Here is a 24,346-nt window from a genome sequence, read left to right as displayed (position 1 = left end):
AAAAAAGACAAAACGGTGTCTTCATAAGACAGGCTTTTTGGGGGTTGTTTTTTTTTTTCACAGAGATTTTCTACAGACCCAGCTGTTAATCGCCCTGCCCGCCAGCTCACGCCAGGCTTGCAGCAGCTCCGGTAACGCCGAGCGGATGCCACTGCTCTTAAACCCAACAGTTAAATGCTGGAAAATTGTTCATATTTTGATGTCGAGTGTCAGGGCCTTTGTTTTCGCCTTACGCGGGTTTGCTTTGAAAACGCGGTGTTTTAAGGCTCCTCGCACGCTCGACAAAGAGGACAGAGAGGAGCGATCGGCTAGCGTTAAACAAACCCCTCCGAGAGTCCCGGCGGCGTAGCCGTACGCTCTGCACACTTACTGTCTTTATTTCAAAGTATTGCTAAACAGGACCAAACTCCGATTATTTGTTGAAATGGGGAGGAAAAAAACAAAAAGGTTGAACACAAAGTCACTCACCCATAGAGGTGCTGTGGAGAGGCCTCCGCCGGGGGTTATTGCTAGAATACTGATAGTACTGGGAGCCAGGCTTAGTGGGGGAGAGCGCTCCTGGGTTGCCAATATCCATGTCACCTCCAAGGAGACTTTGCTAAAAGATTAAAAATATATACGTGTGTGCGCGTGCATGTTAAATCCGACTTTCCTCATCATTAGCTATTTCTCATTCCTAAAAATAACACAGTAAAGAAGCCTTCATAAGCAACTGAAACACGGAAACAAGAACCTGCCAAATCTTTAAAGGAGACATTACAAAAATTTCCAGTTGAGCATCTTTTCCTTTACTAGGAAAACACAAAGTAATTAATTTCAAATATGATTATTTACATTTAAAGGAGACATTGCCTAAGTTAGTCAAACGCGATCAGTGTTTTAAAAACTTTCGGAACTCTGTTAATATATTTGAAGGTATTTCGGTTTCTTCACTGCAAACAAGGTAGTTAAGTGCACAGATTTAACAACGATAAAACTTTAAAAAAAAATTTAAAAAAATCCTGCTGTTGATAGAGTGGTTGGTCCAGTGTGCATGAAACAGCTTCACTGTCTATCCCCGTGCAAGGAGAAATTCGTATCTGTGAATTAAATATGTCAGGTTTTGCGACATAAAAATCTGCACAGCAGGCTGTACATAATATGCGATTAAAACATGAAAATAAAATTATACATTATTAATACTTTTTGCAATGCTATCAGAAAAAAAAAAGCACCTCCGAAAAGCAAAAACAATTAACGCTATTGTATAGCAGCAGCAGTAGCAGCAGCAAAGGACTTTCAATATATCCATTTTACGCCTGTACCATTAACTAACAAGATGCATCCTAGTAAACGCAACATTTTCTCAGCTACGAAAGGACCCATGGTTTCCACGGAACAGCAGAAAACATTATCTGACCCATGCTATGAGAAAAATTATAAATCTTTAAGAGACTATGACAGAGGAACAATTTCCTGAGTAATGTTCTATTTGCTATAAACTACGTCGAAACTTACCCATAATATATAAATCCCCTGATTATACTCTGCATTGAACACATTGTTCTTTTAATTATTCTGATACGCAATAAAACAGGTGTAGATACTACCATTTATATTAAGAACAAATTTACCATTTAATAAAGAAATTTTAAAATTAAGTACCAAAAATCTAACTTTATCGTTACTTGTAATCAACTTTTACTGACTGAACTAATTACTGTACTTGATAAAGTACAGAATGTGTTTTCCCTAATCTAAATTCTAATCACCATGTCACTCACAACAGACTTAGTAATGCTTCACTAACACACTATTCACATGCAAAATACTCTAAATAGGCCAATTATGACTCTGCCCCTGTTCCCTGGTTAACCCGCTGAGAACTGAAAAATTTCACAAGGCAGTCACCAACTAAAACAAAGGCTCCTTGTTTTAAATTAAGACAGTCTTTTTGATTCCTAAATAGCTCAACAAAGTGGCATGTCTTCTGCTGAAAGCAGTTGGTCAAATATGACCCATGAGCTGGAAAATCAGAAATTAAAACATCCTCGCTCCTTGACTATACTTCTAAAAACATTTAAAGATAACTTTTGGTTTTAGAAAACTATATTCCTCTTTTTCCCAGAGAGGCTAGACGAGAGTCGCTGACGAGGGGTGGACAAATGGGCTCTGACTGATCGGGGCTGAACCCTTTCTTGGTGTGCAGCCTAGCATCTGCCTTCACAGACCTCTCGGAGACGCAAAGATATAAAAGCGCCAGTCAGAAGGCACTTTTTGCTAATATCTTTACGTTCAGCCAATGTCTAATATACACCTGCAGTGACTATGCTCCTTTTAATAAACAACACCTGCACCGGCAAAAATGGTTGGGAGTCTCTTGCATAATGGCAGAGAAATACATGCAAAAACTCCCGGGAAAAAAGGGTTATCGGTTCGTCGTGAATATCCTCTGAAAATAAACGTACTTTTATTGAACGTCTTGGAGCATTTCAGAATGAAACAGTGCTAACCACAGAAATTCTCTTCAGTCATATATTTTTATCACGTATACGTTTTAACATAAAGACAGACCTGCTAAATCTGTGCACGGTTTATCCATATGTCGGGTAGTCTGAAAGACTTAGAGCCATCAGCTGTATAAATTCCTATACCCAGCCTACTAGATTTCATCTGACAAAAAAAAAAAGAAACGGATAGAAGACAGCGTTTGCAAACTATTTTAGATTAAACAAGATTCACTTTAGGAGCATAAAACACACACATACCCTACGCTGGTTTTGTTTTTTCATACAAACATTTTTCTCTATAAAAAGATGCAGAGGTTTCTACAGAAAAATAATCCCCAACTCGTGTTATTGCATTAGAAGGAAACGCACGCGCCATCTCGAGGCTGCAGGCCTTCTGTTTGTTAGCGACTGAACGCTTCTCTTGGCCACTAGTTGCACCGTCCGGTGACTCCTCGGCTCCTCCTGACCGAAGAGGCAGCTGCTGGGGTCGGGATGGCGTTCGGCAGCGCCCACCTGAGGCTCTGCGCCCAGAACGCGGACGGCTCCCACGGTTTGCAACCCCCGGGCCCGGCCGAAGCCCGCCTCACGCAGGAGAGGGTCTCCCCGAACCCGCACCGGAGCCTCGGGCGTGAAGGCGCTCCCGCCAGCGCTGCGGATCTCACCACCGAGAGATTAAGTCCAAGGGCTACGCTATAAACAGCTTTTTCTACAACAAGCGTTCATTTTTTTTTTTGAATCGCACATGTCGAACATTTTCGGCGCGACTGTCAGACTCGTTTCTTCACTCTCTTAAAAGAAAAAACCCACAAACAAATGACCCAAACCAGAGAAAAGCTCCCTCCTTTGTCTGCCACGGGACAGAGACATCCTCACAAAGTGAAAACGAGGTGGGTTTGTGCATTAAGGGGACCTCACCGAGCACTCCGGGGAGGAAAACTAAGATAAAAATATATATGTACTTATTCCGAGATGCTTGTAAAAGGAACAATGGGCATTTATTACTGTTCAGCCTACATGTCACACCGCTAATGGCCTGCAACAAAGAGAGAGATAAAACGTTTACAGACCACAATGCCATCGATTACGCAGCCGTCGGAGCTCGCCTTCGCTCCAAATTGGGTCTCAGAAACGCAATGAATTATTAGGCATCAAAGTTAATATTTACCACTAAGAAACGACGAGCTTAAAAGCCAAGCGTAACATTTGTCAAGCTCCTCTCCGGCCCCTAGCCAGGGGCTGATGCGCACGTACGCTCCGTACGCTGGAAGTGGGTGACCCGTGGGTGCAAGCAGGACGGCAGGCAGGACGCAAGACAAGTTGCAAATCATCTTCGAGCTCATCTGCACAAATCCTGCAGGCATATTCTGGCGTTACAGCGTATACTGCACACACAGACCCCAGCAGTTTGCCGTTTATTTGTTTCATAATAAACAAAGCTAATAATATATTGAATCTGCCAGTTGAATGTTAAGAGTCTGAGGTAAAAACAATCAAAGAAGGAAAAAAACCCCACAACACAGCAAAATCCATTTTCACATTCAGCCACGCGGCTGTATTTTTTATCAATTGCAATGTTTTTGCTCTTCTCGTTGCTACACGCAATCCTGTCTTCTTTCTAGCAATTCGTAAAATAAGTCACCGACTAGTGAATACTGCCGCCGAAAGCTTAGTAAGTAGATAAAGAATTAAAGCTGGGTAGGGAGAAAAGATGCACATACTATGAGAAAGGAATATCCCCATGGATATATTACCCCTCCCGGAAAAAAACAACTGTTGTTTCTATTGCAAACCTGAAGTTTCACTTTTCAAATGAAAATCACATGAATTTCACTTATGTATTTGTTTCAGACCTAATAGGTAGGAAATACATTTACATTTTTCTTTCATTACAGAAACAGGTGAGATTAGAGTCTGACAGAGTGCTGCATTTTACTAATAGAATGTTAATTCAGATTAAAGGAAAATGGCCTCGAAGCCTATAATCCAAAAGCCTCTGAAAACACTGATCAGGGAAAAATACCTCAGAAATGGCCTTTTTTTTTTTCCTGACAGCCTGGATATTTTTTTTTTTTTTTTTTTTTGACATCTTCACGCTACGCTGTGATCCAGTATCAAACACAACATCACGGGGATGTTGCAGGCAAGAGAAAAACGGGCTTAGATGAAAACAGATTAAGCTCCTTTTCTGAACAATTGCCAAACATTTGTGGGTCGCGCTCACGCTGGCGCGTTCCTGCGCGCACAGCTGCAGTCCTGCGCCCCGCTCCCAAGCGCGTGATGTATAGCGACTGCGGGACGTACATCCCCCTCGCCGAAAGCCTCGGAGAAGGACGCGTCGCGCAGGCACGACCGGAGGCGAACCGCCGCACCGCACGCGGCCGCGATCCCGGCTCTCTCCCGGCCCTCTCCCACCCGGCGCGGTACCGAGGTTCCTCCCTGCCGGTGGGAGAGGGCGAGGAGCGGAGATGAAGGCTGAGCCCGCCGAGGTCCTCGGCACCCGCAGGTGCGGTCAGCGGAGGGCATCGCGCCCTCGGTCCGCGCGCCCGGCGGAGCGGGGCCATCCGCCCTCGGGATGGCGAGGCGGCCCTGGGCGGCGGAGGAGCCCTCGGCAGGCCCGTGTCTCATGCACCGGCGCGCATGCGTGTCTCGTACAACGGTATCGGCTAGCTTGTCCAAAACGGGTTTTAAAAGCAAGTCCTCTTTTGCAATAAATTTCACATGTTCGATGAAAACTGATACACGTCCTCTAAAAAACCCACCGAATCCTACTATTTTTTGTAACGTTGCTCCACTTCTTAAACTAAAACTCTTATGCTTTTAAAGACCAACGCTTGTTCGCTCGCGTTATTCGTGCTTAGGCCCTGCCGGCTCTCCCTGCGAGCACCGCGGCTCTGCATCGTTCCCTCCGCTCCGGCCCCGGCGCCTCCGCGGGCCGGGGAAGCAGGTCAGGGCGGCGGTGGTCCCGCGGCCCCCGCGCCTCCCCAGGGAGCCGCGGCCGGCACCGAGCTCCCGCACGGCCGCGCAGCCCTGCAGCTCCCGCCCCGCCGGGGCACCCGCCCATCGGGGGGCTTCCCTGCAATGTAATTATGGGGTTTGTCCCCCAAAAAAAGAGCAGAAAGGAAGGCGGACTGTCACCTTCCTCAAGACTTAAAACTTAACGTGTGCTGTGCACGTACCCAGCACAGCAGTTCGTGATGCTGGACCCAAAGCGCTGGGTCACAGCGAGCAGGCTCCTCCGCAGCGACCGACATCCTCCTGCCGCATAGCTGCTCTTCTCCTACTGCTCTTAAACCAGCTCCACTGGACTTTCCGACATCCCTTCTCTCGCAAATTTGCAAACAAAGCAACCTGAATTTGTCGAAATCGCATCTAATTTATGCTGAAACAGATGAATAGGAGGTAATTTTATTTTTTTTGTTTAATACAACAGATTTCTAACTGCAACTGCCCTGTTTTCCTCTCCTTTAGTGAAATCACAGGATACAGGATTATACCTCATCATCCAGATTTCAGCTGCTCTATCATGCTCTATCGTCAGTTTATGAATTTTCACTTAAGTCAAGTTAACTAAGTCATGCCACATACACATCTGAATCATTTCTTGGTTATTTCCTTCTGTGATTTCAATCCTCTGTTTTTAATCAAATTATGAAACTAAATTTCCACTTATCATGTGACTATCAGGGCATCTGTTCATAATCTGTCCAATTCCTACAAATACTCCTTTCTTTGGCTTTTGGAAATTTGGCAGCTCTCTGTAAAATCTTCTGTGTGTCATTTACGTCCAGTATTTCTCTCTAATGCCAAGTGTAAATTGCAACCCATTGACGGCAAACACACAGAAACAATTTCCCTGGGTTTTGCTGAGTGTGTTTTCAAGCGAAGGTACTGTTTTCCTTTTTTACTTAAGCAACCGTAATTCTGAAAAGCATTTGCAGAAAAATTTTGACTTTTAGAGAACAAAGGAACTTCTCTCACAGAGATTTCATTTTTCACAGAGATTTATTTTTTCCAAGAACGTTTATGTGTATGAAGTGAGAGAAATTGTAGTATGTTTATTTTATTTCCTCTATCTGGTGGCAAATAACCTTTTGTTTCATTTCTTCTGCCTTCTAGGGCAGCACCTTCAGAAAGCTGTGCACAGTGTTCAGCAGTTTTCTTTTGACTTTGACCTTTTTCATTAAAAAATGCTTGCAGGTATTATCAAATAATTTTTCATGTTCAACCAACCCTTGTGCATTAATGTCATCAGTATTAGTTCTCTGGGTTTTTTTAATTTTTTCACTATCTCTTCCTCTGCATAATTTAAAATTGCTCTTTAAGTTTAAACCATTCTGGAGTAATTTTTCCCAGTTGTGCTTTTTGAGCACTGAATATAATATCAGCACAAAACCAGCAACTTTCAAAGTTCATTTATTGGGTTCAGCAGCATTTAACGGACACAGAGTGCTCTTAAATACGGCTGAGGTTCAGCCACCTCTGGCCAGGGAGATTTCAAATTTGTTCCTGTGCTCATCTTCCTCATCTATTTCAGGTGAGCAGGAGAAAAAATCAGTTGTAACTTCTTACCTCATTTTTGCCACATTTACTCTTGGTGTTTGCTTGCCTCTTCCCATCCCTTCATTCACCATTAGGCATGACAACTCAGATTATTATACTGCTGCTTGATTATCACTAAAGGTTAGTTACTTGTTTGCCTTAACGATCCCCATCTTTCACATTTACAGTGAATGATTTCACCATCAGTTGCACACTCTTTGCTGTTTTTCTAGAGCTTTAATATAATGAAAATATTTCATTTCCTAGTATATGGGAAAAATGGATAAAAAGTGACTCAACTAAGCAAGTACGAGGCACAAAAATTTTCAAGGGAAGGAGGGACTTTCTCCCCCATTAAGCAGTTTTGCAAAATACAGTCTGCTCCATTTATGATTTGCTGCTGTACAGTTTTGGAGCTGGAAATACCTCCTTCCCTACAGTTCACATGAAACCACTAGCGTTTTCACCGCCGCAAAGACCAGCAAAACATGGTGCTAGGTATGCTTATATCTGATGTGCAACGTACGCAGAGGGACATACAGGCACCCAAACACACACGTGCCTGCAGGAAATCGGGTGTCCCACGCAACTGCCTGACTTCTCCGGACGCTAATAACCTAACAAATAGTTACTAGCTCTTAACCTAACCCGAGAAGCCCGCCGGCCCCTCCGCCTCTCCCCGCTCCCTCCCAGCAAAGCACCATCCGGCTCCTTTGTGCTCGCTTGGAGGCAGCGGTAAGGACATCCCCTCTGCCTTGCTAGTAATCTTCCAGTATATAGTTTTCATTTACATGTTGAAATTGAGCCAGATGATTATAGTGTTTAAAAACACATGCTTAAATACAGGTAATACTCATATAAATACGTCCCGGTGAGTAACGAACACAGAAAGGGGAAAGTCCTTGTGGTGACTGGAGAAGGGAAGGGGAACGTGCCATCGCGTTCACCTTGGAAGCACCTCAAAAAAAAAAGAACACCAAAGCTGCTGGGTTTCTTACTGCCCCGAAGGGCTGGCATTTGGTGAGGGTGGCTGGGCAGGATGAGACCGAGCGATCGAAGGGGCTTTGGTTAAAGCCCAGTGTTTTACACTTAGAAAGTTCTCCCGTGTTGATAACGGTGCCCACAAGAAGAGTTGGGTTTGGGTTTTAGTCGGTTTTGCAACGCCCTGATGCTGCAGATGCCGAGGCAGAACGCAGTACCAGCTCCGACACTTGCAGCACTGAAGCTGCCCCGCGTGGCTCCCAGAGGATCATCCCCGCGCCGGGGCTGCCGGCTGCGGCCGCGCTCCAGCCGCCGCGCCCTGCTCCGGGGCCGGCCCCAGGCAGCGGGGCGGTCTGGACCACGCACCTACGGACCCCCGCTGCCAGGGGACATAACCCGCGGTTGTTGTGGCCCCCGATTTGTAACAGCGCTGCGTTGGAAAGCAACCGCACGGAGCGGAGCCGGCGAACCCCGGGGCCCCGCATAAAAGCCCGTTACTGGGAAAATTCACCCCAGAATGATTTGCAGTCAGTCGAACGTGGTGAAAATCCAGCTCCTTGGAGCTTGACAGCGCTCCCACATCTTTGCGTACCGTGATACCGTGCGGTAACATTTAAGAGACTTTGCAATCAAGAAAATGAAGCAAGCTCAGAGCAACTGTAGTTACTCAGTTTGTACAACACCACGGAGCCAGTCTGGCTTAACGCGAGTGTTATCTGAAGCACACTGGTAGAGCCGTTTTCCAGGACAGAAGATTTGGTACGGAATTAAACAGCCCTCAGTTTAGCCCAGGATAAATCCTCTGAAGTCACCGGGGGCCTCCTGGGCGTTCATGAGGGAAGAACTTGGCCCGCGGACAGCAGCTGGCTTCCCGGGCGCTGCTGAACGTAGCGACGCACTGTCTGCAGTCTTTTTACAGAGCACCACGGTGCTGCTAGAGAACAGGCTTGCCCTGTCCCCGGGGCGTTCGGCCGTTCTCCTGCACCCTCCCCATCGATCAAAAACCCCTCCGCACTTACTCCACTCAAAAATGCACGCTAAATACATACGGTAGGATGCTTCAGGTATGAAAAAGTGCACAATATCAGAATATTAATGTATGGCTAAAAAAGGGCACCATAAAAACTACCACTTATGTAGGGTTGAATAATAATCAGATAAACCCAGTATTTGTCAGTATATACATACATACATACATACATACATATATATATATATGAACTGCTCACTGAATTATGAAACACGTGTCCTGGTATCCCTGTTTTTCACAGTGCCTCCCCGTACACAAGTATCTGTATTTCTCTGCAACACTGAAGTTCAGAACATCTGTAAGTGCCCACTTTTCCCAACATTTCCAATCCTATACCATCTGGTAGGTATCGGCATTGCGGTCACTTATGGCGGGGGAGACGGATACGAGACAGTGAGGATTAATGACATGCAGGAATGAATGCTGCACAGAGAACAACATTTTTGCACTATTTTTCCCTGAGAAAAATACCGAAGACTTGCTGGCAAGAGCTGCTTCGTTGGGCTCTGCTTTCTTTCAGTTCAAGTAAGCACTTCAACATGATTCAGTAAGGATGTCCTACCACTACTTGCTTCAAAATGTTCCTCTCTGGCAAATTATTACAAACCCTAAAAAAAGACCTGCTAACCTAACAAGTCAATTATCATCGCTCTGCCCGGTGTAAGCATTCGACTACAAACAGCTTACAACAGAAATCCTGGCTCAAGTTGTCTCAGACAGGGTAAAATATCCTGACATGCCTCAGTCTTAAAAAGGTGTTTCGTGGCTGAATTCCCATTTTTAATGATGTAATTATTGTTTCCCTTTGAATACGAGAACACAGGAAAGGCTTACAGAAGTTCAAATGCATGGGAAACAGCATTTTTCTGAAATTATGTTAGTCATATTTTTAACCAAAGAAAAGTTACCGTAAAAACATCCGAGAGACCAAAGAAACTTCCCGTCCAAAAAAATAACAAAACCCATGCAAAATACTTCAAGTGCCTCAGAGGATGTTTTTTTAAACTTCTTACTATTCATCAGCCTGAAAGATAAACAACGGCCTCCCCCTTTTTGATGGGGAAGCAAGACTTCGTGGAGAAAAAAAAATCCTTATCCTCAGACTAAGCGCCATTCGCACATCCTCAAATGATCTGGCACCGCAGACGGCCGATGGCTACCGTGCTCCGCGTCACGCAGGTTTGGAAAGGACGCTCGATAGGTAAAGCTCGGAGAGTTACACGGAGAGCGCGCGCCAGCCCCGGGTAAGCAGCGGAGAACTGAAACCTTGGCCACTCGTTGCAACGGAAGCGGAGGGAAGATGTGGGACTTGAAGCTAACGGTACGCAAGGGCGGGAAATAAACCACGCTTGCGCGCCCACGGCGGCGGCACGCTGCGCCCCGGCAACGCCAAGGCGGGCGCCCACCGGAGCGGGTCAGGGAGGGAGGCACCCACCTTCCGCAGCCCTCCCAACTCCCTGAGACAGGGCAGAGCCCTCCCTAGAGGAACACAAAAGCTGGAGAAAGGATGGACGTAGCCCCACTCCAACGAGACAACTGAAAAAAACAGGTTCTTCCTGGAAGATCGGCAATGACCCTCCTAGGACCTAAGTAAACGAACAGAGAGGAGTGATGCAAAGACACGACACCGGTGTATGTTGCCATCATCTTCTTGGGAAAGGACTATTAAAAATTTAAACTTGAGCAGTTTGAGTATCAAAATCGTGTTTCACGTTTACAGGAGCCTTATGTTTTCAGTGTTATAAAGTCACATTTATTTTTTACAGAACCGTGTTATGCAAATACGCCTAAAACCGACTAATGACACTCGTGGTAGTTAAAATAGGAACTTTCTTTTCTCCCCTGTTTTAAATTTCCCTCTGCTACTCACAATATTTTTCCACACAGCTAAGTATGTGATCTTCAATGGAAACTGATATATCCTAACAGAGCGTATAGCTGAGGCCGAATAAAGTGCAAAGGCATATTCATTTCAAGTAAAGTCCGCAAAGTTCAGGTCACCTTGCGCTTAAGACAGGACAAAAAATTAGAGCCACCCTAATACAACAACAGAATTGGCAAATTCAGCTGTTATGAGAAATTGGAAGGGAAGGAAAAAAAGCACCTTTTTATGCTGACACAGGTAAAAATATAACAAGCTGGTATTTCAGTGAGTCAGAGCGGAGCGTGCCACCCCAGCCCGCTCCCGCTCGCCGAGCTGCAAACTGCCTCCCAGTTAGCTCTGCACCGCAGGAGGGAAAACAACGCTTTTAAGTAAAAGCGAAGACTGCACACGTTCAACGAAAAGCCAAAGCACAAAACGCTGCGGTCGTATCTGTGTTGCTGCCGTGAGCCGGCTGCCTCCCCGGCTGGCCGCGGCGCGTGCCCAGCCGCACTGCAGGCGCCTGGTCCATTAAGATCACCGAGTGGCTGCTTCGCCCGTGCCCGGCTCCGCCCGTGCCCAACGCCTTCGTGTTTCTGGTCTAGGTCTCTCTTCAGGATCGTCTCCTTAGTACGCAGCGCGCATCCAGCGTCTGCCCGTGCCTGCGCACCCTGGATTACCGCAGCACGCTCCGGCACTCACCGGGAGCATACCTGGGATTTCTCGCTACGGGTAGAGCTACCGCAAATGCAGTACCCCAGGTGTTCTCACGCATGAAGAAAACCAGTCAGCAACGCTCCGTCCTTATGGTACAACTTTCATCTTTCATAGCATCGCTGGTATACAAATTAAAGCAGATGTACCTAGTAACCTGCCTAAACTCAGGGAGGAGCAACGTGTCTGCAAATAGAGGCACGCTCATTTAATTCAAAAGACACAGTGCTCGGCGGGGTCCGGCAGGCCGTGCAGGCACCGGCGCCGGTCACTCTCGCCTCCTGGGCTCCCACAGAGGTGGTCTTTCCGGTGCTGGCGAAGAGCAGACCCTCCGCACACCCAGCTCGCCGTCCACGTAGCACGTGCGCTCCCTCCTTTCTGCGCGGGAAGGGGAGGAGGATCTCTGCTGCTGTGGAGGAGATGTTTTATCTTGCCGACGCTGCAGGGAGAAGCGTTGCTGCCGCTCCGCGATCCTACAGCTCAGGGAAACCCGCAGCACCAGCCACCCAGTCGAAGCAAGTGCCCAGGCAGGTTGGTGCTGATTTAAATAAGCCGGGATGCGACTGCGTGGGGACATGCCTCCCTCTGGGTCTCCTCGTACACCTCCTTTACACGGTGCTTTACTCCAGCCTGCGCTCACGGCACTAACACAAGGTACAGCAACGCCTTCATAGTCAAAAGACGCAGAAAAGCGCTGACGTGGAGTGGAGCTCCGCAGGGATGGTACCACCACTTCAGACTAATACCAGGGACAAAAGTTGTCACAAAACATGTAATTAGTTTATCTGAAAGAAGTAATTTAAAAAAAGAGTAAATCAAAGCCGCTACGCTGAATTACTCTACAGAAAGGTAATACCAGGCTGAACAGAAGCAGTGAGGAGAGCAAAATTTCAGAGATACTGCTTTGCTCTTGATTTTACTTAACGTCCTATGGAAATACAGACAACATCTCTCAAAACAATCGAATTTATAAAGGAAAGAAGCGGGGGAAAAAAGCAACGAGCCAGAAGTTACATGGCAAAATTTGTAAAACCAGGTAACTTCAGAGTAAGATTCTAGTAACTGGAAGACTAAATAACACCGGCACAGCACGTCGCTGTTCTCCTACCCCGATGCAGCAGCAAGGGTTCATGAGGAAGAAGCCTCATTCATCCTTTCTCAGCTACTTAAAAATATGCAGCAAGAGGTGTCTTCCTATTGTACGTTTGCAATTTCAAAACGGCCTGTGCTGCTCTACGCATGTACAATCACGTCAGATCTATCGTTACGGTATCAGGATGTGCCATGTCCCCATAAAATATGACAGGCAGTAGAAATTTCCAAATGTGACTCCAGTATCTGATGCCCGGGGATGAAGAAGGATATAGCTGCTACAGAACCCTGCTGATGCTGCCAGGAGAGCAGAGCGGTGACCTGCACTAACTGCGAATGCAGTTCCTCACAGTCTTCTGAAGCTGGGCTAGGAATCAATCATTTTGCAAAGCCTGTCCAAGACTGGTCATCACGGAATAAAACTTCTAAAAATGATTGATTTAAACTGGAAATACATATTAAAATGAAAATAGTAAGGATTCATGGAAAATTATCACTCTTCCAGGCCCAAGGCTTAAAAAAAGGGGAGCAGTGAACCGGGATGCAACCACTGAGTAGTGTTTTGGACAACAGACGCTGAAAAGGCATTAGAAAAAGGCAGAGCAGCTCTGCTCCCAGCACGACGTAGGCAGAGGGCAGGACATGGGCGATGCTTCTCAACGATGCAAGATGGCCTCACGAAACCTTTGTCTGAGGTTCTTAAAATCTGACTTTTCAGGACCAAGAAGGCAAGCAGGATTTTCAAACTGTGGAAACAACCTATTTTTGTACCTTCTCGTTCACAAGAGAGACATTAGCGACCATGTCGGGAAGCTGCAGTCGCCCATCACTCCCACCACGGCACAGGGAAGACGTGACAGCAAGGCGCCATAAAGCAATGGGCAGCGTCTTGCTCATTTTCTCTGTAGACGGCTACGGTAGGCTGGGCAGTTAATTGCCATCTTTTGTATTACATGAAATAATAAAAATATAACTCTCTCCAAAAATTGGGTTTGTCACAGCACCTTGTTATCCAATGTAAAGGTAACACTGTATACATAAGGTATGTAAAAAAAGAGACAGAGAAATACCCAAGTGAGTCATATTTCAGTGCTACAGTTGGTTTTTATTAAGCTTTATATGCATCTTTCCCCAGACACTTTTGAAAGACAAGGATGTGGGAAATATCCATAATTCCAACTGTAGTATAGCCTATATCTTTACTATTTAAAAAAAAATATTTTCTTCTGACAGTCAACAAGGATCCATTTTCAAAGAAAGTAAGTAGTTTAAAAAAAAACCAGACAGACCTATAAGCATGCAGACAGATGGCTGTATTCTGTCATTAACTTCGAAACGAAATAAAAATACTAACTTCTCCATTGTTGCTAAACATACTGCAGCAAGACTTGAATGCCTGGCAGACATGCACCTCATCTGCTGCAAAGGCATAAAGAAATACCTGGCTCCTGTGTTATTATTATTTATTATTTGTTAAGCACCAACAATGTGTTCGGCACTTTTCAAAGCCAGAGGGGGCGGGAAAAAATGCTTTAAAAATGCTGCTCCCAAGCTAAGGCCGAGAGCACAAGACAGAGCAGGGTGGCTGCAGCCAAATGAAATACACATCTTAGAGGCACGAAGGGCTCGAGCTCTGTTCCTCTCCCTGCGAGGACACATCCAACCCCTCAGACAGAGCCCTCGCCCTCCGACCCGAGCAGTCGTACCACCAGCCACAGACTGCAGCAAAACACAAGTCAGTTATGGGGGAGAACTACGAAAGGGGAACAATGAAAATCAAGCAAAACAGGAAAGGGGAAGCGAGAAAGACACACCGCAAGGCATTGCTAAGTCGTTGGTCGATGGCCCCCAGTCTACAGATGTGGAGTCCTAAGTCGGGCATGGCTGCACTGAGAACATGGGCTCCCGCTCCCCAGCGGAGGACGAAGGGGGGATGATTCAGCTAACCCAGCTCCCGGAGCCGCTCACCGCACAGGAAGAGCGGTGTGTGCCCGTGCCACTCTGGGCCGAGCCGCCGGGCACCGCCGGCCACCTCCAGCCCGGCCTCCCCGGGGACCTCTCGCAGGGGATCGGGGCTCCCACGCCCCGGTCGCTCCTCCTGACCTGCCCCGCGGCTCTGGGAACAGCTACGCAGCAGTCACGGGAGCCCTTCGGATACCTGGGGAGGCACCTAATGGCCATGTGCAACGTAGGTGGGACGCAGGGACCCGAGCCCTGCAGAAGTATTTCAATGCTGAATTAAAACAAGCTGGAAAAGTGTCTTCAGATGGGCGAAGATAAAGAATTAGAAAAGAAGCAGGGAACGCTCCATGATGGCTCTACAGCCATTTGATGTTGCTTGTGTGTTTGAGGTATCAGAGGGTTTTCTTTTTTTAGGCAGGCTGATAGCAGAACTTAGTCATTGTTTTTAATTATTCCATACATAAATAGCTGGTAGGATTCATATCCTCATACGTTCCCCGAAATCTCTATTTGTCAAAAGTAATTGCTCCTTTTTTAAGCCCAGAAGCAAACGAATAGCTCACGCAACAACAGAAGCACAGCTAGAGTGTCTTCTTCCAAAGAAAAAATATCGCTAAGGTCAGTGCTGATGCCAGGCTGGACTGATGGCTAAGGCTGGCACCAGACACTGAGGGAGCAACTCCATGGTACTCAAACGTGTCTTTCAAGTGCGATGAAAACATATTTCTTTTTTCCCTCCAGCTATTAACCAGAAGGAAGTTAAAGAGCCTTCTGTGAAAATCAGGTGGCGAGAGTTTATTGGAATGTCAAAGCTCTTAAAAATATACAGATCGTAGGCTTGTGTTTATCTGGACCTTCCCAGAGAGTTTGCAGTAAAACAGGTGAAGAAATTCCACAGGCAACGCAGCAGGAATGATCTGCTGTCTGAACGTACAGCACTTGTTTGTTAAAACACTGATTTCTCAGTGTATCTGTGTACTGAACTATTTACTTCTGTATTTGAATGACCTAAAATATAATTATTAGCCTGTGCAAAGTGTAAGCAAAAGAGATGCACTAGAATTTGAAACTCAGAGAGATGTGGACAACTTGCAGATTGCTTAAATTGCAACCAGAAACACTGTAAAGAACTTTGCAAAATGAGAGAAATTTTATGACTCGTAGAAACAAATTAACAGCTGTCTTAGAAAGTATAGACCTTGACTAAATCCTATGTAGTGTGTGTTTTGAAAATAGCGATTATTTTAATAATTAGTATTCTGTATCTCTCTATGCTTGTAAAGGATCTTGTTTCTCCATCTTGAGCTGTTCTGTATGTGAAGTTCCTGTCTGCAGTCGCACGGTAATTAAGTGTGATTAAAGATGCTATTCATTCCCCTGCAAAGCAGCAGGTAACCGCATGTCAGAAGGGGGTGGCGGGAGAACGGAGTAACCTCTGGGCAGCCAAAAGGCTACTGGAAATGCTCCGTTGGAAATGAGCAATGCGACAGCGTACAGGAAACGCTACAAAAGCACCACGTGCGTCTGTGGCCACTGTGAGAGAGCATCGCGTTCAGAAACACAATGGTCACCTGGAGAAAACAAAACTTGAAATAAACTTTATTTCTGTGTGCACTGGGCGATGCTGAGACACCAGTCGTGGTCTGGACAGGACAGAGACAAGCTCTGTTCAGAAACACAAGGAAAAGCACCCCCCCCACCCCCAGATAAACCCAACGGGATCAAACCAACCAGGTGTGTCCGAGAGGAGTCAGACCGGGCGAGGAGCTACGGAAGGCAGATGCCTCCACTGCTGCAACGGTGGGAGAAACGGGAAGAACAGAAGACGACTCTCAAAAGGCAACTGCTCCCAGAAGACAAGAAGACTATTTTGTCTTGAGAGGTGTCAGAGATGAGGTCAATACTAGCATGCTGAAGCTACCCCAGAAATCCATTTCTTAGAGCTACCTTATGACTGTCACAATCCTTCGTAGTACCTAAGCACACGAGCGTGTGCTGTGGACGCGTGCTGCGCAGGTGTGCGTACACACTGCACGCACGTGAGCTCCTCCTTCCCTCCCCGCATTTACATAAAATTGCCAGTGAAAGCTGGAGATTTTCTGAATCCTCTGGAAGTCAGCGACCCAAACCACTTGATAACTGAGGCAGCAGGCACAGCCTGGAATACGGAAATTCCACTTAAAGACACGAAGACACTTTTTTACTGGGAGGGTGGTCAAACACTGGAAGAGGTTGCGGAGTCTCCACCTTGGAGATAATTCAAAACCCTCCTGGACATGGTCCTGGGCAGTCTGCTTTAGCTGCTCCTGCTTGAGCAGGGCGTTAGACGAGGTGCCAACCACAATGATTCTGTGAGTAAAGCTCTAAAGCTATAGTGTCCTTAGTGAGATATATCCGTGTCCTCACAATCATCACACTGATAAGAATTTACGATAGTCCACAAACTGGTATTTTTCTTCAGAACTCGCTGGAATTGTCACTACCTTGCAGCTGAGCTGAGCTGGATTATCTAACGGGCCTTGAAGGCTCGTTACATGAGCGATTCAGAACAAACATGGCTTATTAATGGTGCCAGGGAAAGGAACAGGTAGCTCACCATTGAGAGGTGAACACATGGCTACATAGGAGACTGCCGTCTTTGAAGAAAGCAATGAAGGGTTGATGAATGCCGCTGTTTGCATCAAGTATGCAATGAAAATGGTTTTAGCCACTATTCCACTGGACCAATTTTTGCTTTTTAGGGTTTATGCATTGATATTAGCAAAACCTGCCAAACCATACCTTATAAGCCAAGGAGAGCATCCCCAGCTATCACCCTTCTACGCCACGGCATTCAATAGTCCATTCCAAGTCCTGAAAATCGCCAGAATTAGTCAAAGCACAGCTTGCCTTTTTGCTGGAGGTCTTCCATCAAACACTGACCAGACCTGAACCAGTAACGTGCAGCATAGTGAGCCCACAACCTGCCACGGTACAACTGCAGGCAAGCATCATTCCCCTTTTTATCGCATTCACGATAGCACAGAAAGTCAGAGTGCAGCGACTGCGAAGGCAAACCGAGCTCCTATTAGCACTCAACCACAACATAAACCTATTATTGCACATTACAAATCGCAGTGTTATTCTGTTGCCAGGTTATAAGCTCCAGAAAGGTGCCCTTGGAATGCTCACTTCCAACAAAATAGCCCTCAGCTTAACATTTGATCCAAAGGGCTAAGAGAAAAGCACTCCTTTTACCACTAAATTGCAGTGTTGGGTTTTAGCGTTTCTTCAATTATGATATGGACAATGAAACCATGTCTTTCTGGATGCATGAGGAATTCTGCTAAATGAGCCATTCAGACATCTGAACTTAAGTCTGTTCCTTTAATACATTTGATTAACATGGAAATTTTATCTCTTATGTCATTATTTTAGTGCTGTAACATCAAAAACATTAGTCCACAATGTGCCCACGATCACAGGAGGATAGTTTATGGGCGCTAGAACTAATTTCTGGAGCAGTAGCAATGATTCCACCTCCCAAAGCGAGATGCTCAAGCAGAAACGATGACAGAGGTGAATCTTCTCCAATTATAAATTACCACAGACATTACCAGGCAAAATTCTGCTTCCCAGCCCCACTGAACTCAATGGGACTTCTGCCACCGACCTCAGGGTAGCCGCAGTTTTATCCATTCACACCGATCGTTTGTCCTCGGGGCAGGAACGTGTACTGACGAAGTCAGGGAAAGGCAGATCCAGAGTTCACCTACTCCACCTCCTTACCCCACATGCAAGATCAGAGCTACACAAGAGGTTAGTACGGCTGTAACCGCTGAGGAGGAATTTTGGACTCTAGGGGCAAGGAGCTCATTCTCTCTACATTTACTTTAGCCAAAGGCTATACGTACAATACAGCGTAATTCTATTTTGTACCGTGCCTCCTACGGAGCGCATCACATCCACACACACAGCTGTGGCTGGGAAGTACGTACTGCCCAGGCAAGATGTCAGAGTATTCAAATACTTAAAAGCAAATAAACAAAGCACTGGAGTTTTTCTCAAGAGTGTTGACGCTGCAGATCTAATCACAAAAAATGGATTAGCAATAGACTTTGTAGGAGCCTGAATTCTTTGGTACATCAGGTATCTGTTACGGCTTTAGTACAGCTTTTGTGTGTTTTTTATAGGGAGAGAGAATGAGGGAGAAATTATTATAGGTAAAGGAATCTTGCCATCAAAATGTGAGGAAACCTAGTTATTTGACTAAGCAAAAAAATACTAAGTGATTTGTAACAGAAGAATAAAATGAACTCGCTGTGTCTCCAGAGGTCTGCAATATGATCTTCAGAAAAGAATCTTCTTGCCAATTTAATTGAGGTAGGAGTTATTTAATTTTTTTATATACAGGTATAGTTTTCAATAAAACTACATATGCCTATAATACTGCAATGGCAGATGTGTCTCGATTATTAGAGGTGGGCTCTAGGGAATACATACAATGGATCTGGAAATCCGTAAGCAGCTGTTTGGAAGGGAGGGGCGGAACATTGCACCACACACACATGTTCCTTAAGTGCAGTAATGTTTTGTTATTTTACTGCAGGTGTATTACAGAGATGAAATTTAATAACTTATTGTATACAATACCAATAAAATGGAAAGATTCTTTGCCCTGACGTTCATGAACAACGTGCAAATTAGAAGCAGTTCAGAGCGCAGCAGCTCCGTGCAGACACCCCCCCACCTCGGTTCACACCTTCCCTGTCTGCAGTCACGACGCCGTCTTTTTTACTGTTTACTATGAAAAGGTGGGCAGGCCATAAAAAAGGGAAAAAGAAAGCAAAGCCCCAAAGTGCTCTGCAAGATATTGAAGAACGTGTTGTTGATCAAATTCAAAAAAACCCAGGAGCATTTAAATGCACGGGGCAGCACTCGTGCATTCGTTGGCGAGGTCTCTGAGATGCGGGAAGCCCCTGTGCGATGCTACCAGAGTTATTTTTATAGTAGTTATTCTTTAGCGGCTTAAATCGGAAGCCTGATTTCAGAATATGCATTAGTCTCAATCTCATGCTGAATGAAGCACTGAAGAAAGACCTTTTAAAAGTACATATCAGATAAAAAGATAATCCCTCCTGCTTTTTTTTTTCACTTCTCTCTTTCCTGGACTCCTCTTCACGTCATTAGAGACGTTGCAACAATTCAGTAATTGACAGCAGAAAAAGGAAGTCCCAGCACTTCTGGAAGAAAAAAGAAAATGGGCAATAGCTATTTCTGTCCATTCCGTTCTCAGCATGAGAACAGCAGCGTTATGCAAGGATTTACAGCCTTACTGGACACCCAGACAGGCGGGCATGGGCAGCTGGACTGAGTTAATCCATGTGCACTTGCTGCAGAAGCTGCCTGTGTCTTTCCTTTCATTTCCATTACCCTCATTTTAAAGTTTTCCAGCAATATTTCTGTTACTTCTATACAAAACCTCTGTCAAAGGTATGTCGTATCATCCTTCTACTACGCACACTGAGCCACAAACATTCAAACATTAAAATCCAAGGTTTTCCTTGCCTTCCTCCATGGGAAACATTCAGGTTGCTGTTGTGGGTGGGGGACAGAAAGGGATGGGACAGGAGGGAAGTGGGGAGCGTGTCGGCCACGCGGCCACCTGCTCAAGGAGAAAAAGCCAAGGACTTCTCCCCTCGGAGCGAGCTTTGACACAGAGAGGATGAAATGCCCCACGCATCTAATGAGAAAACCTTCTCAGAAAGCACCTTGGCTGTCCCAGCTGAACGGAGAAGGGACCACAAGCCCCATCGTGTGCCAAAAGCTCCTCTCGCCCATCACAGAGGGACAGGGGAGTAAGAAAAGATGGGAGGTAAAGGAGAGAGAATCCATGACCACGCGGGAGGAGGGACGTCGGGAAAGACCATGTAGTGTCTGTAAATAGACTGCCATGTCCAACAAACATCTGGAGTCAGATCCAATGGGAAAGGATACAGGAAAGCATTAGTAGCTACAAGAAGGCTGAACTCTGGATGGATCTGCATGAACTTTTAAATGAGTTTTTAGAAACCTGGGCCAGAACTGGCATATTCGCTGGCCATGGCAGCCTGCTGTGCCCTTGATCATTAAGGCTCTTGGAAAGACACACCACTGCTTCCAGAGGGACAGGGTGGGCTGGAGGCTTTGGAGTGAGAGAAGGGAGGAAGAGAGGAATTGGAGAAAAAGTACTTGAAGAAAGGAAGAGGTGAGTTAAATGATATGCGTTGTGTTATGGTTCAGAGATGCTCTCTGTAGAAACGCTGCCCTGCCAGTCGTATCCCTCCGACTTCTCAGGATCTCGGAGCCTATTCCTTTCTGATCTGGATTCCTTGAATAAATTGCTAGTGATACAGTCCCTCAGGAAATCCTGGAAAGCCACAGGGCTGCTGCAGGTTTGGGCGGACTGCCCTCGGATGCCTATGGCATTGTAAAGGCACGAAGGAGCCATTTTGTTCCAGCCCCTAATGCTGCCTGTTCAAACTGAAGCTCCAATAAAAACAAAGTCAAACATCATGCCTATGTCATTCCGGTGGTTGGCCTTTCTCTCACCGTGGTACCTTGAATCAAGCTGAAGGCTAGCAGATCTGATCTCAATCTGGATAAAGTTTATTATATTTTGGTAGCAGTTGTGTCTTATTAAAAAAAAAAAAAAAAGCCCAAAAAAAAGCTGGCTGAGCTTGTACTACTCCACTAGCTTTTACCTTAACACTTCATTCTGGAGTCAGCTTTTAACACTGGGATGGTTCCAACTGGCCTCCGAGAGTATTTCTTGAACATCAAGTAAACCAGTACATCCAAAACTAACATTCAGACTTACTTTCCAGAAGACTTAGTAGTAAAAACAAGTCATCTTAGGATTTGGGGATTTTGCTTTAAGTTAAAACACCTTAAAAGCTAAGTATCTATTACTACGCCTTTGCCAAAAAGGCATAATCCAAATTTTCAAAGGACTGTCTAATTTATTCCCACATACAATCTCGTGTGTTGCCTTGGAAATCTATGGTGTATGTTTTCTGGTCATCAAGCTCATTTTACAGTTCTCTTTATTAGCTGCTTTTTTGAATTGCTCAGAAAAGCGCAATAGCTCTGGATTACTCAAAGTCGGGCTCATCGACTATTAACTATCGACCCGTGGAGCCACGCTACTGTAAGCAGCACATGTTACCATTAGTCTAATAACAGTATTTTGTGTATCCAGATCCTCTTGCACTAAGGAGTATCAGCGGGTTATGGACACTGTGGAATTAACTCAGCCCCTCACTTTTAGCTGTCGTTGGGGAACCGAAGCATGGCGATTTACACAAGCCGAGCCTCCAGCTCACGTTGCCACTGGAGCGTTTCCCTGCTCCGCGACTGCGGATGCAGCGAGCGGCTGATGCTCAGTTCTACCTACCAAATCGTTTCTTCTAGCCTTTACCTCCTTAAAGTGCTGGTTTACATGAAGCTCTCTGAATAAAGAAGCAGATGCATTGCTCTTCATTACCATGTGCAGACCCAACCAGACTAGTACAGAAAACCGGAATAAAGTTAGAGAAATCAAGCAGGTACGCTTTTTTAATACCACTGCCTTGCTAATCCCCCCCAAACCAGCACAATATAAAAAAAAAAAAAAAAAATTGGTCTTTGGGGAAATGGTAAGTAGCGCAGAATAAGACATGCAAAATCCTGACTTCACTGAATGAAATGAGATTTTTGTCATTAACTTCAATGAAGCCAGTGCTTCAAAAGTGTCTTGACAACAACTTTGGTACATGTTTCTTAGATGACTTCTCTCTAATGGAATTAAATAGTTCCCAAGATAAGCTTTCTTCCATTCCCACTGTAATCAGTGTTGTATTTGCTATGGTTTTCAGTGAGAGCCCAATTGGGCCCTAGGCTCGGAAATAAAAATCATCTGTAAGTAAATGGGTTGCTGTGCCTCTGACCTCTTCTCTCATTGGTGCGAGCACAGCGCGGGGATGAAACCGCAGATCATTGCTGCTATTCGTGTGAAGAGAGGTGGTTGGGTTTTTTCCTACCAGAAGATTAATAGGTAGCAAGTTCACTATCGTTAGGTATTTAGTTTTCCTTAATTGTTCCAGGAACTCATCTACGGAGAGCAATGCATCACATCTGGAGGTAGCAATTTACCTTTCAGAAATCAACAAAAATCTGCACACTCCTCCTGGGTTTAGGAAAAAGGAGCTCACACAGCTACTGCCGCTACTCCAGTCCCTCGGATAACCCAGGGCTTCAGGAGATTCTCAACGATCCACAATATTAGCACCAATATTTCCTTTGGCATTCACCAAGTCTTCTTCAGTATCTTCTGTCTAGATAAGCAAATCTTTCTCAATACGTGTGAAAGCACATCCTAGAAATCTTGCAATAGGCTTGTAGCTTATTAATTTTCTTTTAAGCCTGAAGGTTCATACTTTTTAATAAATCGGTGGATCCTGATAGCTCTGCAGCCTGAAAACAGCCAACAGATGGCCCAGCCTCTGCATTAAGCATTATTCCTTCTGTACCTTTCAGGAATTCGAAAGATTCTTATTTTAGATATTTTTTCTTCTCCTTCCTGTCTGGGCACTGGTCATCTGCTTCATCCACTTTTCCACGATACTTCAAGAAAGGGGATGCATATGGTAGAAAGAAAGGCCCTATTCCACGGATTGAAATCTTTACTATTTGTACTTCTTTGTAATGTTTTCCTAACATTCCTCAAATTTTCATGAATGAAACCACAGAAGAGGAGAGTGGGTAGGTAGGGATCTCTCCATTAGTTCTTTTTTGACGCTACACAACCACCGGGCACTACCATGTGGATACAATCAAGGGGCCATCCAGAGAGCTGATCATGTCTGTACCAACTGAATTCTGAGGAAACTTCAGAACTGGTCCACCGAAGTGTAAAAAATGATTATTCAATGCTATCATTCAGGGAAAAAAATACAGTAATTCTCACACTATAACCGCAGGCATCGGCTTGGTTACTGGAATAAATGTTGGTTTCTTCCCAGCATCCTGACAGACTGTGTTCCCCGGCACGCAGGACAGGCAGCAGCGCTGCGGTGCTCGGCATCTCCCCGGTTTGCACTGCCTGTTGGGGCTAATCCTCTTTTTCATGCGATATGAAGCGGCTCGCCAAAAGGCTGGAGCTCGTTGGCACTTTCAGGTTTGTCCTCTCCTGCGTTCTGGACCAGAAGAGAAATCTGGCGAGAAGGAACAGTGTGTGGACTTCGACTGCAGGCGGTTGGTGCTGCATAAAAAGATGAGGCGGAAACCGTGCTGCCTGTTTCTGCAGGCAACCGTCCTCGTTACGGCAATTACCCGGCAGCTGCCCACGAGGGGTTTCAGCTGTTTGCTGATCTGCCAGGCGGTGGCACGGCGTGAGCAGGGCTGGGTGGGGGCCCGCAGCTCCCGCCAGCCGTCCCCACGGGACTGATCCGAGCTGCCCCGACCTCTCCACGCTCCCAGCACCGCGGGTGCGGCGATGCTGCCGTAACACCACACCGAGAAATTTCCACATCATTTAACACTGGGGGTATCTGGAACCGGGTCACTCTCCACCACCACCTCGCTTTGGCTGGGACATAAAGCTGAGGATGCTTAAGAAAAAATTATTTGTTTATGGCAAGCTATCTTCTCAAGCCTACAGCTGCATCTCTGTCCTTAGTT

At 45.7% G+C, this 24,346-nt stretch overlaps 1 protein-coding gene across 7 annotated transcripts in view; it reads right to left on the bottom strand.

Moving 5' to 3' along the window:
• LOC309415078 (transcription factor 4) overlaps window positions 1–24,346 on the bottom strand; it is a gene marked incomplete at its 3' end in the record, with an annotated part of 234,114 nt that overhangs the window by 90,752 nt on the left and 119,016 nt on the right. For 6 of the 7 annotated variants that reach the window (XM_082012485.1, XM_082012488.1, XM_082012487.1 and 3 more), the window contains exon 6: window positions 469–598. In XM_082012485.1, coding sequence (XP_081868611.1) covers window positions 469–598 — 130 coding nt within the window. Of the gene's footprint in view, window positions 1–468; window positions 599–2,747; window positions 2,808–24,346 lie in introns of all 7 variants that reach the window. The other variant, XM_082012483.1, reaches the window with a different exon arrangement.

Source organism: Phaethon aethereus, assembly GCF_964289735.1.
Source record: "Phaethon aethereus genome assembly, chromosome: W".
Taxonomy (NCBI): domain Eukaryota; kingdom Metazoa; phylum Chordata; class Aves; order Phaethontiformes; family Phaethontidae; genus Phaethon; species Phaethon aethereus.
The sequence above is the reverse complement of the archived record's forward strand: the minus strand, read 5'-3'. Positions and strand labels throughout refer to the sequence as shown.